Source organism: Columba livia, chromosome 4 (assembly GCF_036013475.1).
Source record: "Columba livia isolate bColLiv1 breed racing homer chromosome 4, bColLiv1.pat.W.v2, whole genome shotgun sequence".
Taxonomy (NCBI): Eukaryota; Metazoa; Chordata; class Aves; order Columbiformes; family Columbidae; genus Columba; species Columba livia.
The window spans coordinates 2,571,533-2,591,689 of NC_088605.1; the positions used below are offsets into that span (position 1 = coordinate 2,571,533).

A 20,157-nucleotide genomic window follows, 5' to 3' on the forward strand; every position below is an offset into this window, starting at 1 on the left:
TACAATTAAGCAAGAAAAATCAACCTAGAGAGGCCTCAAACACTTGCAGATTCTTTAATACGAGATAAAACTCTTGTGCCACGGACTGAGCCTCTGGAAAACAAAACTTATATTCCACAAACTAAAACTAGTATATAACTATGAGAAAGCAATTAAAACCCACTTTATTAATGTTTTAATAAATTTAATTGGAAAATAGTTGGGTGGCAATTCACGCTATGGGGCAAGGGAGCGGGGTCTGTGTCCTGCCTTGTTATACTTTGTTCTTCAAGACATACCAACCTCTGCTCCAGCAACAACTTTAGTTCAAGAGCGCTGATAAAACAAAGACATAAATCGCAGTAGATTAGATTCAATACTTTGATAAATTGTGATTTTGAAGTTTATTTTTCAATGTCATTTGCTCGATTTTCTAAGAATCCAACGTAGCGCAGCCCCACTCCTGATACGAGCAGCCGCGGTTCTAGTTGTTAACAGGAGACTTCAGCAAAACTGCAGAGCAATTTGCCATCTTTTCTCCAGCAAATTGTGAGTTATGTGAGGCCAAGAAATATATTTTCCTAGATTAATAGAAGGCCTGGAATGTTTTGCTTTCTAAGCTTCTTTCCCATCTCAAACTGAGGATCAAGTATTGGAAAAAATGAATGATGCTAACGCTACAAAGAACCCTCTCCTTCCTGACTTAGGAGTTAAGCCAAGCCTAAAACTTACAATTCACAGGCTTTATTAAACACAGTGTTCAAATAGAACACACATGAAAACATCCAGAGTCCTGTGTTTGTCATCAGAACTGAACTGTCAATGGGGTAAGTAGAAGAATGGTGTCTTAACCTACAGCAACTGCATTTTGATACAACCTGCCTGTGAAGTTTTTAGTCTTCTTGGTTGTTATCCTGAAACATTCCAAAATCGGGCATTACCTGGACAGTTTGGGAGGAAAAAGCCCCACCTTGGTCAAGTGGAGGATGAAAGGACAAGGAGCATTAACGCATCCTCAGATCTACCTAATTCACTAAACCTCCAGAGCATCTCAGCACACATCTCAGCGACGGCTCTTTGCATCCTACACGCACAAAAAAATGAAGGTAATATGTCCTCGCAACACTCCATACAAGTGGTCTGATTACTTAAGAGATTTGAGGAGAAAACAACAAGAAAAATTTGGTGAGGTGAATAAAACGAGAAATAAATTGGAATGGCAAAGGTTCAAGAGAAGACTTGGTTTTGAAGCCTTTGTTTTTGACTGCGTTTTAACTTGCGTTCTTCTCCAGTCTTCCAGTCATCGCTATGATCAGTGAGGTATTACCTACACCAACAAGATGCTAAGAATGAGCAAATTAGCCAGATACTCTCTAATTACACAGTATGCTGAGATAGCCAATTATTAAACCTCTTCTTTGATGACAGTCAGTAACAATTGACCTTGCTGCTCGGTCTTCTCCTGGGTAGCTTGATCTTTGGACCATCAAGGGATAGATAACAAACCAATAAGCATGTTAATATTGAAGTTGTGATGGCCATATTCACATATGGTGGCATATTTACAATACCACCTCACACCATATGGGATTATTCCCATGGAAATTGACATGCTCAATGCAATTCCTGCAGAGATCGTGCATAAAGAACCACCAAGCTGGTGCTTCTGCTGTGACACGGATGATCAGCCAACATCCCAACGTAGTCCTGGGAGTGCTCCTGGTCCAGTAGGACAAGGTAAATCATGGATAAGGTGCCCTGCCATGAAAATTATAGAACAAGTGGACTTCTTTTTCCCTTTACAGCCTGAGGGTATTTGCCCTAAGGAATGAGGGTACCCAAGAGCATCACATCTCCCATTCCTGTCATGTGTGCAATCAATGCAAGCTCTAATCCTCAGTATAAAACTGGTTAAGGTTGACCAAGCCAAATATAATTTCATTTCATGTAACAGGAACTAAACTGAATCAAAATGACCATAGAATCATAGAATCACAGAATGGTTTGGGTGGGAAGGGTCCTTCCCAGCTCCCCCAGTGCCCCCCCTGCCATGACAGGGACATCTTCACCAGCTCAGGTTGCTCAGAGCCCCGTCCAGCCTGGCCTGGGATGTCTCCAGGGATGGTTCATCTACCACCTCTCTGCCCAACCTGGGCCAGGCTCTCACCACCCCCATAGTATAAAATTGCTTCTTCAAAAAATCAGTGTAATTTTGTTTTACACCTAATAGTTCAATGGGTCGGGAAAGACAGCAAAACACAGCAAGAAAAATCTAACATTATTGCTATCAAAGCTTTAAAAAATTACTTTGTCCATGACTGTCAAAATACCTCATTTTAATTCTTAGAGAAAAGAACTAAACCTAGCTGGGCGCACACAATAAATTCCACAGAGATATGACTTGAAATCACAGGGAGCGGAAGGGAAGGATCCCCCCAAGTCAGCAAAATGACTCATTAATACCAAATCCATTCACTTGCATATTCCTTTGATAAACCGGGAGTGGACGTGATCAGGTTGACGTGATTCTTTCAGGGAATCAATCACGGAAACCCACATTTAAGGATTTCTAAGAGCAAAAGGCACAATGTGCTATGAACACAGAATGGTGGTTTTCTCCAGCATGAATTACCTGGATGTGTATGCACCTGCTTGTGCATAATTTAATCTCTTCTTCTTCTTCAATGCACCTGGACTCCACATTCACAAATAAATGCTGCCCTCTTCTGGCTATTCAAAACCCGGTCCTTCCAAATAAAATCTTAATTGTTTGGCTTTATTGTTCAATAGTGCTTATGGGGATATTTATGATCATAAAGCATCAATATAAACCAAAATGACATTACAAACAGCGCAGCCAAACAAGTCAGCCAGCCCACAGTTATAAGAGTGAGCAACATGTAAGTTGAGCTTCAGCAGTGGTCGGCGCTTGTAACTGTCCTAACGCGCCACATTTTTGAGAAATGATATTAAATCACACTCAAAATAGCAGGACAGCTTTATAGCCGAGATGCTAGAACAATATGTTTTCTGTTTAAGGAATAATTTTTAACACCCAAGGTTGTGTATAAACTGTTGACCAAACAACCGCTGCTGTATTTGCCCAGAAATCACTGCACCAGCTCATTTGCTTGGTAAATGTGTAGCAAGTTAATGAGCCTCTCCTGATTACACATTCTTCTGCAGCGTGCTCAGTAGCACTTGGTAGAATATCGCCAGCATGTAAATTAGTCATTCGAAAGACAGCTCTTCTGAATACCCAAGAATATTTCTTTTATTATTATTGTTTCTGCAAGGACTCACCAATATCATATGCCATGAAATCCGAAGAGAAGCACTTGGCGCCGTGGCTCATGGAGGTGTCGTTGTGCGTGTTTCCTCCAAACACCAGCATGGTTCCGCTCATTATCACCGCCGTGTGCAAATAGCGGAAAAATCGACTGTCTTTAAGAATAGTCCTTCAGAAATAAAAATACGTGTGTTAAGCAAACTGAGCAGTACCTGGCAGAGACGAAACAATCCGTAAATCCAAGTTGACGAAGGTTTTGGGGCATGGAGATGAGGAGAGGGGATAGTATTTAACTACATTTTCTAATGAAATATTTAACAGCTTCCTTTCCAGACTGCTCAGTTCCTCCTGTAATTACATTCTCTCATCTTCCCATCTGTTTACCCATTTATAGGAGAAATATACCTACAAAAGCCTCTTTCCTAAGCTATAGATCTTAAAATAATCAATTCCTTCCCTAGGGATTATCAGGTTTTCATACTAACTGGATTTTTGAGCATAGTCAGAGCTCAACCTGGTGATATGGACGCTCCAATCACAGAATCACACAGAATCACAGAATTGGGTTGGAAAAGACCTCAAAGATCATCAAGTCCAACCCTTGGTCCAACTCCAGTCCATTGACTAGATCATGGCACTAAGTGCCATGGCCAATCTCAGTTTAAAAACCTCCAGGGCCGGTGAGTCCAGCACCTCCCTGGGCAGCCATTCCAATGCCTGACCACTCTCTCTGCAAAGAATTGCTTTCTCATCTCCAGCCTCAATTTCCCCTGGCAGAGTTGAAGCCCATGGCCCCTTGGCCTATTGCTGACTGCCTGGGAGAAGAGACCAATCCCCACCTGGCTAGAACTGCCCTTCAGGTAGTTCTAGAGAGTGCTGAGCTCAGCTCTAAGCCTCCTCTTCTCCAGACTAAACAACCCCAGCTCCCTCAGCCTCTCCCCATGGTTCTTGTGTTCCAGTCCCTTCCCCAGTCTTGTTGCTCTTCTCTGGACCCGCTCCAGCACTTCAATCTCTTTCCTGAGCTGAGGGGCCCAGAACTGAACACAACACTCCAGGTGTGGCCTCCCCAATGCAGAGCACAGGGGAAGGATCACTGCCCTTGTCCTGCTGACCACGCTGGTTTGGATCCAGGACAGGACACCATTGGCCTTCTTGGCCACCTGGGCACACTGTTGGCTCATGTTGAGCTTCTGTCCATTAGCACCCCCAGGTCCCTTTCTGCCTGAAAAATTTTTATAGTAATATTTTATAGTAGCAATATTTTATAGTAACTCTGATTTTATAGGAACCTAAAGAATTCTTCCAAATGAGGCACTGTCTCTCAAAACTAATAAACTTATTTTAAGGAAATACATGCAGCTGTCTACAATGGAGCTCTGCAGCTTAACACCTGCAAAGCTCAACATTTCGCCCATGACTAAATCACGGGACCATTAAACTCATCACTGACCTCACCTTTAATCAGAACTGAACACAAAGGGTCAAGCCCTTTGCAGAATTTCCCTGTTTGGAGAGGGTGGGATGGCAGGAAATTCCTAACGTGGCCACATCTGCGTGGCGTCACTTTTGCAGGTTGTCACCCCAAATTTGCAGAAAAGCTGCACTAAAGCCTAGAATTTCCCAAAGAAATATTCATCAAGGACCCGGCCCAGGGACCTGTTATTAAGGCATGAGCTGTGATATCACAGCACACGGGTTTTCTGAGTGTTATCCTGCCCGTACCCATCGAAACATCGGTGGGAACGTGGAGAAGGATGTTTGCCAAAACAAAGGCCATAGGATTGCATTTTTGCCCTTCCATGAAATCACAAAAGGGATAGAAGGCCTCAATTAGCAAAAAATTAAAAAAGGAGGCATTGACACCCAAAAAAGATGAGCAGACATGAGGCTGCTCGCCTGGTCTAACAGCTCCCTCGAGACTGACATAATAAATGCGATGAAAGGAAGTTGGTGCCGCAGCAGTTTGGAAGAACATTGTCACGTTTGTGACACTTTCTGCCTGTTCAGGCAGATTTGCCGGCTCCACGGTGAAGCGGAGGAACAAATGAAGCAAGAAGGGAAGCGTGGTTAATACCGGGTGTATTATACAACAGAGCAGGAAGGAAGGTTTGTGGAATTAGTCATTAGTTACTTCACTCGTCCGTATAGACTCACAACCTGCTGTTGCAGAAATACAAACTATTTTAAACTCGCATAAAAAGGCAAGATGAGTCAAATTTACATGCGCTCGTTCAAAAGATCAGTCTGCTTTTTGTCTCCTTTAAAAAAAACCTTCAAGAAACACACAAAATTAAGGAAAATGTATTTCACTTGGTCGCTCCAAGTTGTGCTACAGCTTTTTAATGAAACCCACCTCTGGGCAGAAACAAATCACAGAAGATTTCAGCTTAAGAAATGAGCGTTTGCAGCAGTTACAGAGCCAGAAGAAAATGGGGTTATAATAGAAATTCTTTCACGGTCTTAACTGCAGAATGAATTATCGCTCACTTGACTGCAGTAACTGCCCTCACATGTGCAGCCTGTACTGCTGGCAACAAAATCCCGTCAAATATTTTTAATTTCAACTTGAATAACAATACGAAATTAAAATGGATTTCTTGGCTTGTTCACAGCCTTGATTACATGTTATTATGCGATTCTCTATTCATAAAAGGACGTAAAAATAACAGATACAAGAGCACAGGGTCTATACTGAACGCAGGTAACTTTGTACTGCTGTGCCCTTAAAACTACCGTATCTTTTGTCCACTAAAAGTGAAAATAATGGGGTGATACACAGGAGGAAGAAGTACTTACCACATACGGGAATCAACCTCATATTTGTACAAGTCATCCGCTAGCCTGTATTTGTTGGCACTGAATGCTTTGTAACCTCCGTGGATATAAATTGATCTTGTATTTGGGTCGTAAACGCTACTGTGACCGTACCCTCCCTGCACCAAAGCTCCGCTGGTCTGTAAAATGCTCCACGTCTTTGTGTCTGAGAAATGACAAAATATGAGTGACAAAACATGGTTAATTTATCTTCAATAATAACTTATCGACAAATCTGGTGGGGAAACAAACTGGGTTTGCCTTGACTCTGATCTAGACACTGTCGCTATCACTTCACCTCCAAAAATATTCCTTTTCAAGGAGTTTGTTGTCGAGAAGTATTGTCGAGTATTTTTAAGTAGAGCAGAAACATCTCTTCTACAGTCACATTATATTTTGCAGACAGGCTAAGTAAATGAGACATAAAAAGCACAGAAATAATATATACTGCATTTCAATGACATGAAAATGCCAGCACCATGGCTTGATTTGGAATGGCACCCAAGAGCGCTTTTATTTTATATATATATATAAAGCCAGACAGCACTGAAGCCAAATTAAGTATGACTGTGAAGAACACTGCAGTTAAAAACTAATACGTGATTAATGGCCCTGTATCTCACTCACTAAAATAACATTGGTTTGAAGCGCTCTAGACATAATATAATGGCAACTGCAATAAAAACGCCAAATTATACACCAAATCTGCGGAGCAAGCGCAGAATGAAACCCTACACAGGTTTCCTAACCGCAGGGCAGATCAGGAACACAAAAGGCAAAGGAATTTAGCATCCTGCAAGACCACACGTGGGAAAAATACAACAGTAGAAAAACAAATCACTGCCCCACATGTCCTGGTTTTCTGTAGTTTTCTGCAGTAGATTCTCTGGATCAGGATGAGTGAAGGTCGGGCCACTATTTCTGACAATAACTGACGTTGTGAACTTCATGGGATTAACTCTGTTCGCTGCCTGGTCAGTGGAGCAAAGGGATGTGACCCCAGAGGGGCATTTCAGAGCTGCTAAATTACAAGTTCAGTTCACCTGGAGAGCTTCCTACACTTCATTGACGACACTGGAAATCTCTCGTTCCTAAATCAGAGTTTGGACTATTCCCAGAAACATGGGGAACAGATCATAATAGAGATACGGGAGTCTAGATATCCACTGTCTGTTCCCCCAGTCGCTCGCTACTGGGCACAAGCTTAAGTGGATACTTGGTTTGAATTGCTAAAGCCATTCTTGTATTTGCAAGATATAAAAACTAATTACAGAAGTGTTTGCTTTGTCAGAAGGAGAGAGGAAAATTAATTTTAATTGTCCCACAGTTATCGTGCTTTGTCTCGCAATTACAGCTTCTTTGTCTTTGGGACCTAACGAGCTGTGCAAAGCTGGAGGCACATGGCTCCCTGCTCACTGTGCCGAACAAATACTAGAAGTCAGATTGAACTGCTTGTAAATACAAATAGGAGGACATAAATCTCTTTGGTTTTCTACCTGAATGTGGATCATTTAAATAATTTTCAAGCAGAAATTAAAATTGAAACGAATGGCAGGTAGGGCCCCACTCACCCAGGTTGTATTCCTGAACGTTGCTGATGTACCCGTACAGAGGGCAGTGCCCGAAGATGACGAGCATGACGGTGTTGTTGTCCTTCAGGGTGACGATGTGCGCCGAGTGGCCGACAACAGCGTACTGCTCCTTGGCTTTCGGCACCGCTTGAGACCAGGTCTGGTTGGAAATGTGGAACACCCAGAGCTGGCTGGTCACGTTCCCCGTCGCATCGATTTTTCCACCATACATGTAGATGTCATCCTGAAAGAAGTGAGGTTTAAAATGAGGTCAATGAGTTTGGTATTTAGGAAACAGCTAACATGGACCTGGGAGTGTTGGTCGACAACAGCTGAATAGGAGTTGATGTAGCCAAGAGGCCACCAGGATCCTGGTTGTATGAGCACTGGTGTGGCCAGCAGGCCCAGGGCAGTGACTGTCCCTGTGCTGGGACCTGGGGAGGCCAAACCTTGAATCCTGGGGGCAGTTCTGGGCCCCTCATGCCAAGAAAGGCCTTGAGGTGCTGGAGTGAGTGGAGAGAAGGGAACGGAGCTGGTGAGGGGCTGGAGCACAAGTGTGATGGGAGCGGCTGAGGGACCTGGGGGGTTCACCTGGAGAACAGGAGCTGAGGGGAGACCTTCTGATCTCTGAACTGCCTGAAAGGAGCTTGGAGCCAGGGGGGTCGGGCTCTGCTCCCCAGGAACAAGCGCCAGGAGCAGAGGAAACGGCCTCAAGTTGTACCAGGGGAGGTTGAGGTTGGATCTGGGAACAATTTCTTCCCCAAAGGGCTGTGGGGCATTGGAACAGGCTGCCCAGGGCAGTGCTGGAGTCACCATCCCTGGAGGGCTGGACAGACGGACATGAGGTTCTCAGGACATGAGGTAGAGGTAGACTTGAATGTGGTGGGTTGACAGTTGGACTCGAGGATCTTAAAGTTCTTTTCCAATCAAAATGATTCTATGATTCTAAATAATGAAGTTATTACATTCTGTCTTCTCTCAGTCTAAGTTTTTCTCCTCTCTCAAGGAGAAACTCATCTCTTAGACCACTCCCATTTGGTACAAAAGCAATCGCGACTGCCAAGGTTTGTACCCAAGCTGGTAACGTCAAAATACCTTCAACACACAATTCACCCTAAATCAGGGTATGGAGAAAAGGGGTACATGGGGCAGGACTGACCTTCAGATGACAGACATCAAAATTTAGGGGCTGGCATGCTTGCTGAGTGTCTAAGCATTCAATATAAGATATAGTGGAGCATGGAGAAGAACTCAGCTGATGAAAGGCAGGGAAGGTGGGTCTGCTTTTGGGTGAGTTGACTTGCTCTCCAGATTTCACTGCCTGTACTGACTAGGTCTGTTTCCACTAGAAATGGAGCTCAGAGGCTCCCAGACGAACCCAAAATGAGGTACCTGAAGTCTGGTGATTTAATATTTCTTATGAGGAGAGACTGAGAGAGCTGGGGCTGTTCTGCCTGGAGAAAAGAAGCTGAGAGGGGATCTCATCAATGCTGATCAATATCTCCAGGGTGGGTGTCAAGAGGATGGACCACACTCTGTACAGTGGTGCCCAGCAACAGGATGAGGGGCAACGGGCACAGACTGAAACACAGGAGGGTCCATCTGAATATGGGGAGAAACTTGTTTCCTGTGAGGTGCCAGAGCCTGGCCCAGGCTGCCCAGAGAGGTTGTGGAGTCTCCTTCTCTGAGACATTCAAACCCGCCTGGACACGACCCTGTGTGATCTGCTCTGGTGACCCTGCGTGAGCAGGTGGGTTGGACTGGATGATCTCCAGAGGTCCCTTCAACCCCAACCAGTCTGGGATTCTGTGTATTATGCAAGCAGAATCCCTCCCATAGTGTGCAAATATAAACAGCAGAAGATAGCCGGGAATAAAGGCAGTTTTGATGAAAACACCTCTGTGTCTATACACTAAAAGCTTTGTCTTCCAGATTAATGCACTGACAGAAAACAAGGACCCTTTGGAAAGAAGGGAGCCAGAATAGTTAGACAGGGTTTTATTAATCATCCTGTAAGAACTAAGTTCCAAAACTCTATCCAGTTTCCTTTGTGGAGGTGTTTAAAAGACACATAGAAGAGGTTCTTAGGAACATGGTTTAGTGACAGTGTTAGGTTAGCGGTTGCACTCGATGATCTTGAGGGTCTTTTCCAACCAAAACGATTCTGAATCAGCCACGAATCCAGTGAAGTGTGCAGTGGGGCTCCGTTTCCCTACTGACAAGGCAGCAACCTTGGAAAGGGAAATTCTCTACTACAGCTGGTGCTTCTTGGGAAATTCCTGAGAACCACTGACCGTAAACTCACTTATTTATTTGCAGAATACGCATCGAGCCCTCGCAGGTAGGAATTTCCATCCTTCCGAGGTTCTTCAAGTGTTCTGTTTGTGAACGGCACTGTGTGAGTCTTTCAAGTGTTCATAATTACGCTTGATATAAGCTTGCGCTGTGACGAGCTAATTAAAATTCCAAACCCAAAAGGTCAGTGAAGGATTAGCTCATTTCCTTCTCAGCGACTTGGCCGTTCTGCTCTGACGTGGCCTGCGCCCACAGCAAGGCATGCGGGTGAGAAACGGGGTGAGAAACAGTTAAATCCACTTGTTGTTTCAGACGCTGGAAGAACAGATTGATGAATCTACTGCAGAAGAAGAGCAGGCTCCAAAAGTCCCTAAACTCACCAGCTCTGCTTCGGTGCTTTGGACAACGGAGCTCATAAAAATATTTATGTGGTCTACAAAGGGCAATTGAGGAATCAGATGAATTCCAGCAAACTGTAGCCGTCGGGTATGTCTTGCAAGCACGGACGTGAAGAAGGAAATAATGGACTCACCGACCTCAGCCTTAAAATCTCTGAGAAAAGGGCAAAGAAGGAACACACAAGCCAAGGCGCTGCAGATTTCTGAGGATACCAGAATCCCAGAGTGTCAGGGGTTGGAAGGGACCTGGAAAGCTCATCCAGTGCAATCTCCCCATGGAGCAGGAACACCCAGATGAGGTTACACAGGAAGGTGTCCAGGCGGGTTGGAATGTCTGCGGAGAAGGAGACTCCACAACCTCCCTGGGCAGCCTGGGCCAGGCTCTGCCACCCTCACTGAGATGAAGTTTCTTCTCAAATTTAAGTGGAACCTCCTGTGTTCCAGTTTGAACCCATTACCCCTTGTCCTGTCACTGGTTGTCACCGAGAAGAGCCTGGCTCCATCCTCCTGACACTCACCCTTTATATATCTGTAAACATGAATGAGTCCCCCCTCAGTCTCCTCTTGTCCAGCTCCAGAGCCCCAGCTCCCTCAGCCTTTCCTCACACGGGAGATGCTCCACTCCCTTCAGCATCTCTGTTGCCCTACGCTGGACTACCAGTCCAAGGATTCCCTGGAGTACCAGTACACAGACTGGGCTGACCATGGAGAAGCCTTTGAATGAAAAACACTCCTAATGCAAAACCCATCTGTGGAAAGTGGTGGGTGTAGGGGCAAGAAAGAGGAAAATCAGCTGGGAAATGAGTCTGCAGCACAGAACTCACCTTATGCAATGCCAGCGAGTGACCGTATCTCATCTCTACTGAGTTGACAGTGTTCTGCAGTGGAAGCCACTCTTCAGAAATAAGATCATACCTGCATCAGAAAAATTGAATTAATTGTCAGAGAAGTCGATAATAAAGTTGAGAAAATTATTGCTTGTCCTTTCCAGGATTTGTGGGAAATTATTTAACATAAGTCCTACCAAGATTTCACCATGCACTAAGCACTTATGGATTAAAAAACCCAGTCAAGCCTGCTCTGTTATTTAATGTTCACATATTGATTTGCTTTACCCTGAGTTTTCTTCCTCATGCAAAACCAAGAGCTAATGTGTTGTCTATTACACTATGACAACTTGATCCACCCAAAAGAGCAGCAAAAGTTTACACTAAGCTCCCCTAAGTTCCAACTACTTGCTTAGAAAAAACCCCAACAACCTGCCGGTGTTTAAAAGGCACTTTTTAATTAAGTCTTTGTCATCCCATCGTATTTCTTCTGTGAACTTGAAAGGAGATAAACCCTCTGCCCTGAAAATGCCCTGTGGCTTTTTAGATAAAGGAATGAAGTACACTCGCCAGGCTCACAGCCTTATCAGATACCATCAGCTCTGAGGAAGTTGTGCCGTGAAGCCACAGGCTGTCGGTGGATAAATCAGACGTGACTTAGAAAGAGTAAAATGTGCATCTAATCAGAAAATGTTTTACAATTAAACGTGCATTTTCAGCTGGTTTTTAAGTTCCCCTGTAAGAATTATTAGCTCTGGAGGTGAGTGCAGAACACAGAGCTCTCACTTAGGTCCAGGAAAGCCAGTTATGCAAGAAACACTGGGAAAAACATCCAGCTTTTGCCTAGATCTCCACTATCAAGCTCAAGAGGAAGCCTGAAATGGTTTTTTAATGGGGGATTTGCATGAGGTACACAATTATTATCCGATACCTTAATTCCTGTTAAATCTCCTCAACTAATTGCATAAACGTCATCATCTGAAATGCCACTCCCTGCTTGGTATCCCATCCACCATGCACAAACACCCACAGTAATCAGTACGTATGCATTAACGAGCCGCACGCTCTGAAGTCACACAGATATAAGGAAGGGATAATAACACAGCAGCAAAACTGCCCTCTCTGAATACGAGGCCAGATAGAATTTAGAAGCGAGTCTGGAAATACCCAGGGAATGGTTAAATGCTGCAGAAGCAGATAAATCCAAAATACACTGAACATCAGGAACATCACGCTTTCACCTTTCCAAAATTAGCAACGTTTTCCTACATCTCAGGTTTCTCTTACTGCTGTTTTCCAACGGAGATGGAGCATAGTCAGGCGGCACTTTCTAAAAGTACTTCTCAAATCTAAGTTCCTCTCCTTAGAGTTTATTATCTAGGTTTATACTCACGCTAAAACCTTTTGAGAGTCGGAATGATTGAAGACATAGCCTCCAACGATCCACATTTTGTTGTCATGGATCACGGTTTTGTGAGACGCTCTAGGAAGTTTTGGAAGAGAATATTCCTCCCGGGTCCAAAACGACTGGTTGGCAGGAACAGGAATTGAACAGCCAGGACCTGGGAAAATTAGGTTTTAAAAGGTAAAGTTGGTTGTATTTCAGGGGCACGGTGCAGATCCCTTCCCACCCCACACTATGAAGATGTTTTCTATCTACCACGTGCCCACAGAAGCATCGACACAACCTGCGAAAGCTTCAGATCTGCTCAGCAAAACCCCAAGGGTCTACAGCTTGCTTTCCTGTTTTCATTCCTCCCCTTCTCAGCAACACCCTTTTGTGAATTGTCCCCTTTGTTCCTGTATTTCTGCTGCTCTCCCTTCTCTCCGTGAGCAACCCACACAGACACGGTTACAACAGAGAACACAGAACCTGCTGAAGAGGCTCGAGCCTTGGAAAGGGAACAGGTTTATCAAAACAGCCTTTAGGCAAGTCCTAAAAGTGAATCACTGTGTAACAGAGATAAGGTCTTGGCCAGAAGAGACAGCGTCTCCTCATTCTTAAGAGTTTCTATCAGCAATAATCTCCAGTTCAGGAAAGGAGACTGGAATGTCATTTATCACCCTGCAACTCCTGGTTTTTGAGGCAGAGTGTCTGTTTCCAGATGCAAAAAAACTTCAGAATATGAAAGTAACTCTCATCTCATTCTGCTATGATTTGTTTTGGGGCTTTTGGGTTTGTTTTCTTTTTGGTGAGTTGTTTTGGTATAGAAAGAAATCGAAGACAGAGGAAAAACACCAAGAGCAAAGCAGCTTCTCTGTCAGTGCACAACCAGACTGCAGAACAGCATCAGGCCACACTGAACAAGGGGACATGGTCTTCCAGTCCTGAATTATATTACGTGTGGCTGGTTTTCTATCTGAGAGGCACATGTGCCAACCTCAGAACTGGCTGCGTTCTCCATTTTGCTCACCTGAATTCTCTCCTAACACTCTGGTTTTGCAGCACAGCTGAGTGGTGGTAGCAGGTGCTGTCAGTGCTGCAGCTGGTTGTATTTCATATAAGACTAATTCCTCCAGGTCAGTGTGTCTTTGCAAAGAAAATATGTATGTTTAGTGCAAACTGTTGTTAAGACTGACACGGAGAGGAGGTTGGAGCCAGGGGGGTCGGGCTCTGCTCCCCAGGAACAAGCGCCAGGAGCAGAGGAAACGGCCTCAAGTTGCACCAGGGGAGGTTGAGGTTGGATGTGGGAACAATTTCTTCCCCAAAGGGCTGTGGGGCATTGGAACAGGCTGCCCAGGGCAGTGCTGGAGTCACCATCCCTGGAGGGCTGGACAGACAGACATGAGGTTCTCAGGACATGGGGCAGTGCCAGGGGTGGGTTATGGTTGGACTCCTTGATCTTGAGGGTCTTTTCCAATCAAAACTATTCTATGGCTGATGAGCATACATGGCCATGAGAACATTTTGTGTGTTCAAACAGACTGACTCCAGCCACCAGGCTCAAATTTGCTCTAGGAGCACAGGAACAAGTTTCAACCCAATGCCAGCACACCGCAGGTCGGTACTGCTCTGTATGGTAGCACAGCTGCTTATAAAAGCATTTCTTACAAATCAAGTATGATCGCTTGATATAAAAAGGTCGATTCGCTGTTTCCAGTCAAAACCCTAATATCTCTCAAGCAGAACATTCCTCAAATACTCCGAATTAAACTGCAAGAGCCACAGCAAAGGCACCAAGAGCTTGTCTGTATTAAGCAGGAGACTCACCTTGCCAGCCAGCAGAGCACACACAGGCCTTGGTATCATTGAAGCTGCAGAACCCTCTCTCGGGTGCCCCGCAGTCCTCTGTGCAGTAGGGGATATCACAAGCTTCTCCCTTCCAATACTTGGCACATTCACATTCCAGAGCGTTGCTGCTGTTGTTGAGCCTGCACTCTCCCCGGCCAGAGCAATTATTGGGACACATATTGAAACTGCAAATATAGGGGGAAAAAAGGTTTGTCAGTAATGAAGCAAATTCCCAAGCCGTGCTGCTAATTAACAAGGAGTGATGCTGATCAAAAGTTAATCCGGCTGTCTGTTAACGAGCAAAGCAACATCGACAACCTGATGTGATGGACCTGGAGAGATTTGTCCTCTGCTCACCAACTACGGAGCTGCTTCACTTAATGTGTTAAACTTACAACTCCCCCCAAAAAATCATTGATATGATTTTTAGCCATTTGTAATGCAAACGAATTGCCCTAAAACACCCGACAGTAAGCGAAGAATTTAATCAGTGCTTAAGGCTTTTGTGGTGTCTGTGCAATTTAAACTTAAACTACTCCCAATTAAGTGCTTTTCTGGGATCTGCTCACCAAGGGAACACGCTTGAGATGAATCCCGAGCCAAAGATGTGCCTGTCTCGACTCATTTCTGATTTTATATCTGTAACGCAGCTGAGGCAAAACCAGCTACATCTGTGGTGAAGATCCAAATTCAGAGACTCTATTTGGGGTTGGACTGGATGACTTTGAAGGTTCCTTCCAACCCAAACTATTCCGTGATACTATTAATTTCCAAAGTCCCGTTTTGGCCTCTGTATCAACCCACACATGGATTACGACCCCATATTCTCATCGGTGGATTCATTGGCACCAAGACCATAATTTCACAAGTGTCTGTCGAGTAACTACATCCTGTAGTAACTATAAAGACTGTTAAACTGAGAAGAAATAAATATCCCCTTTTATCTACTCTACGCAAAACTGTGGGAGGAAACCTAACGACAGAAGAAACAAAACACAAAATAGTACCTGAAAACTGTTTGAAATGAGAAACTGAAGAGTTAAAGAAATATGAAAATACCTTAAAGGAACTTTAAAAAGGCAAGTTATTATTTAAGAGAACGGCTCCTTTGTATTGTGACGGTGCAATACTGACAACTGGCAGTAGATGGTGTCATGGTTTATGGTATCAGCTGCTGTTTCAAGTAACTTTGCAAAGGCTCCTCATTTTCTTCCGAAGCTTTCAAGGGTTGCTGAATATTCCGTATTTTTCAACAAATCCACAGTGTATTTAAGTGCTTCATGAGGATGAAAGCACCAAGACTAATATAGTATGATTAAGGGAGTGGAGCATCTCCCGTGTGAGGAAAGGCTGAGGGAGCTGGGGCTCTGGAGCTGGACAAGAGGACACTGAGGGGGGACTCATTCATGGGGATCAATATGGAAAGGGGGAGTGTCAGGAGGATGGAGCCAGGCTCTTCTGGGTGACAACCAGTGACAGGACAAGGGGCAATGGGTTCAAATTGGAACACAAGAGGTTCCACTTAAATTTGAGAAGAAACTTCTTCATGGTGAGGGTGGCAGAGCCTGGCCCAGGCTGCCCAGGGAGGTTGTGGAGTCTCCTTCTGTGCAGACATTCCAACCCGCCTGGACACCTTCCTGTGTAACCTCATCTGGGTGTTCCTGCTCCATGGGGGGATTGCACTGGATGAGCTTTACAGGGCCCTCCAACCCCTGACATTCTGGGATTCTGGGATATTCAAAAACTAAGCAGCTCATTGTAAGGAAAACTTTCAACTTTTGCAAAAGAGTTGGTTATGCCCGAGGATTTCGCAGCTCATTTTTTTGAAAGGTGAGAACTTCTGCCAGTTACACCCCAACTGAAATCTCCCACGGCAGCACAAACATAAATTGTATGTGCAGGAGCAAAAAAATTCCATCTCTGCCAGTGTGTCCAGACCAAGATCATTTACTTCAAAACAAAACCTTCCTAAGAGCAGCCGATGAATTAGGGAGTAATAAAGAATCATTTTTAAAAAGCTTAGCAATGTGGGCTAAATATATGTTAGAAAGCACCCACACATAATATTTAAAATATGAACTTAAGAACATAATAAAAGCATTCCAGACTAAGAAGGAGCTGGATTCAGTGATTCAATCCAAGAATAAGAGTATCCTGAAGAAAACTGCTTGAGGATCCTCAAGAGCAGGTACAGACCAGTGTCCCAATTGAGACACGTGGGCTTGTGCAACAAGTGTGTTTGTGCAGAAATCTCTCCGTAGAATGCATAAGGGCACCCACCTGCACAAAAGGCATCACTTCTGGTTGACTGAAAGCGATCAAATAAGTCTAATAGCATAAAATAAATATGTCTTTTCCAGCAAATATTTGCCCGCACTTAAAATTGACACCTGAAGTTAACGCCAAGCGCATTACAGTTATCAGCCGTTGCAAGGGTATAATAAAGGTAAAGATCTAAATTGAAGCGTCTATTCATAATTACATGCCTCAATGGCAGCTGCTTATTTCAAGATAAAACTGAGAAAAGAGGAAAGCTCCTTTTGCTCAACCTGCAGCGTCACTTGGGAGCAGCGCTACTCACTTATATGTGATGTTGAAGCCTGTTAAATTGTAGGCAGCGTCACTGAAGAAATGCAGAAGGGCATATCCAGAAGTAGCTACAACTTCTGGTACCGTTTCGTTGCTGTCTTTCTCAGGAACAATGAGACCACTGGAAAAGAACAACAGAACAACACACAAAACTACGTTAGAAGTGAAATAAAAGGGAGAGAAACAATAATAAGCGCATGGGTATTACAATAAATAATTGAACTTCAAGCTTTGCATCTACTGGAAGTATAATGAATTTGTGCGAGGGGTGTTTTCATAGCACAGGTTGTTTTATTTCAACAGAACTCCTTAAAATAGTCACAAAACGTCTCGGCATTGTGAGTACAAATACAAACCAACCCCGTTCTCAAAGGCCTAAGAACCCTCAAGTCCCGCTCAAAGATAAAACCACGTTCTTCAGGGACGACTTTACCAAACCCTCCTGCTTGGCTTAATTATCTGCAATATAGTGACAGTGTCACCAACCAAGGAGTGCAGATAAATTAGGATAGTAAGGCTATTGAGAGCAGCATTTCTGCTGCCCTCAACATACACAACAAGAAACGGCCACAGAAATGAATGCAAATAGAAAACCCCAAACTAATCAACTTGGCTCTTCTGAAAGATTAATATCTTAAAAGTGTTTAACCGGAGTAAACCTGAAGCTGCCTAGAATTCCCTTATTCTTATCAAACACCTACTTCCCCTCCCATGTTATTTTGCTGTGATTTAAACAAGACCCATCCCCAAAACAAGTTGGCATGTGCTGTCAGTGCTGCAGCTGGTTGTATTTCATATAAGACTGTTTTAAAACAGGAATTAATGTGTCTCGAAAGCATAAAACCTGCTGTCCCAAGCCAAACTAAACCGCTGTTGAGCTCAGTATCTCCCAAATAAAGTAAATACAGAGCATTTTGGTGGCGTGTTATCAGGCTTCCAAACACCCGCACGTCAGGTGCTTTGACCTGGAGAATGCACCCAAACCAGTATATTGAAATAAACCATTCATCCAGGCTTCTAAATTCATTTCTCAACCATATTATACCCGTTTCACCTGGAAAATCTGCAGCAGAGAGGCTGACAATTTAACCCTGCAACGGTGGAGAAAGGACTTATTACGCTTGCTTTATATTTGTTGCCTCATCCACCGCCGCCTCTCGGGCTTTACAAATGGCCTTTACTCACCACCTTCCTACCACCCACTCTTTATTATAAAGCTCCATCCAACTCATCACATCCACATTTATTGTCTTTTCTGGCCTAAATTTGCTCACTATTCCCACCTCATCCATCGCTTCAGGCTTCTGGTTGTTTCTCTATAACTCTCCAGGTTCTGCAACATCCTTCAGCCTTTTAGTTTCCCAGGGGTGGTGGAGAGAAGGGAGGATGGTGGGCAAGACAATTTACACTATATTACAGATTTCTATAATGATCTGCCAAAATACCTGGAATAAAGCTGAAAAGGAGACTAAACAAAGGAGTAACTACCTCCTTACCTATTGCACAAAACAGTTTGTACCTGAAATATTTATTCTTCTTTTAACAGAAGCCTGACAACAAGTCAATTCCTCCCTCATACTAAAGACACAAGGGCAGGTTTAAATTTGAAATCTGTCAAATTGATGCTTTTAAAAGCCTTTATCTAAGCAAAGCGCATTGTCTATCATGTCGTATTCGCAGTCAGCTGTTATTTGCTTGTAGGGAATCATCTTTTTTCCCCAATTTCAGTTTTATTTCCGGGGGTTAAGATGAAGCTTTTTGACAAGGAGACTCCAAGCCCAAGCGTGTCGGGCAGGGACCCAGCTTCGTGCCCCGCGAATGCTGAATATCCGAGATCCATTGACTGAAAAGCAGCGATGAAAAGAATTTCCCCCCCTCTGAAAAGAACGTTTCCTCTTTTCAGACCTATTCAGAACAGAAAGCATTTGAAAGCGGTTCCTAGGATGGGGTGAACGAGCTTGTACACCCCAGGAAAACCCTCACAGCCAGCCCCAGCAACCCATTCAGAGCGCTTTTGTGTGGCCTGAATTTGCCTGTCCCCGCCGTATAATCCGGTAGGATAACCCAGGGATCCTTTCCAAAGGCTTTTGCTGTATAAATCAGTGATATCTGCAGTAAGATTAACAGATGAACGCGTTACCTGCAGCAGGGTAAGTTGGCAAACTGTACAACAGCCCTTCCTGCACATCAAGTTTTGTTGTGGACAAAAATACACCCTTTATTTTACCAACAGGCCATAAAACCGCAGTAACGTGATCCCATGTTTTGGCTAAACAACTCCAGTGCATTTGCTGACACGAAGCTCAATAAATATTTCCTTGTGAGAAAGCCAATTGGTTTCTTCTCTTCTTTCAGATCTCAAGGATACGGGATCAAAAGTGAAAATTCAGGGTGTTTTTCTCCACATGTAACAGCTGCCTGTGTCACTCCAAAACTGGAGCCTTCTGATCTGATGATCATGTCTCCCAAAAGTCTCCAACAAAAGCAAAGAACAAAAAGTCTGATCAACTTTGTGCTATTAATATTTGGTTCACGGTTTTCCTCTGCAATGCAAACTGTGGGGTGTTGTGTCCCCGTCACAGGAAAACAGGCACCTGAAGATAATTAACAGAATCCCAGAACATCAGGGGTTGGAAGGGACCTGGAAAGCTCATCCAGTGCAATCCCCCCATGGAGCAGGAACACCCAGATGAGGTTACACAGGAAGGTGTCCAGGCGGGTTGGAATGTCTGCACAGAAGGAGACTCCACAACCTCCCTGGGCAGCCTGGGCCAGGCTCTGCCACCCTCACCCCAAACAAGTTTCTTCTCAAATTTAAATGGAACCTCCTGTGTTCCAGTTTGCATCCATTGCCCCTTGTCCTGTCACTGGTTGTCACCGAGAAGAGCCTGGCTCCATCCTCCTGACACTCCCCCTTTCCATATTGATCCCCAGGAATGAGTCCCCCCTCAGTCTCCTCTTGTCCAGCTCCAGAGCCCCAGCTCCCTCAGCCTTTCCTCACACGGGAGATGCTCCACTCCCTTCAGCATCTTGGTGGCTGCGCTGGACTCTCTCCAGCAGTTCCCTGTCCTGCTGGAACTGAGGGGCCACAACTGGACACAATATTCCAGGTGTGGTCTCCCCAGGGCAGAGCAGAGGGGCAGGAGAACCTCTCTGACCTACT

General features: G+C 44.4%; 1 protein-coding gene across 1 annotated transcript in view; it reads right to left on the reverse strand.

Moving 5' to 3' along the window:
• ATRN (attractin) overlaps positions 1 to 20,157 on the reverse strand; it is a 176,089-nt gene that overhangs the window by 104,112 nt on the left and 51,820 nt on the right. Inside the window, exons 4-10 of the mRNA XM_065060197.1 lie at positions 16,987 to 17,115; positions 14,385 to 14,590; positions 12,567 to 12,735; positions 11,171 to 11,261; positions 7,654 to 7,897; positions 6,065 to 6,248; positions 3,283 to 3,437 (exon numbers count right to left, since the gene is read on the reverse strand). Coding sequence (XP_064916269.1) covers positions 3,283 to 3,437; positions 6,065 to 6,248; positions 7,654 to 7,897; positions 11,171 to 11,261; positions 12,567 to 12,735; positions 14,385 to 14,590; positions 16,987 to 17,115 — 1,178 coding nt within the window. The remainder of the gene's footprint in view (positions 1 to 3,282; positions 3,438 to 6,064; positions 6,249 to 7,653; positions 7,898 to 11,170; positions 11,262 to 12,566; positions 12,736 to 14,384; positions 14,591 to 16,986; positions 17,116 to 20,157) is intronic.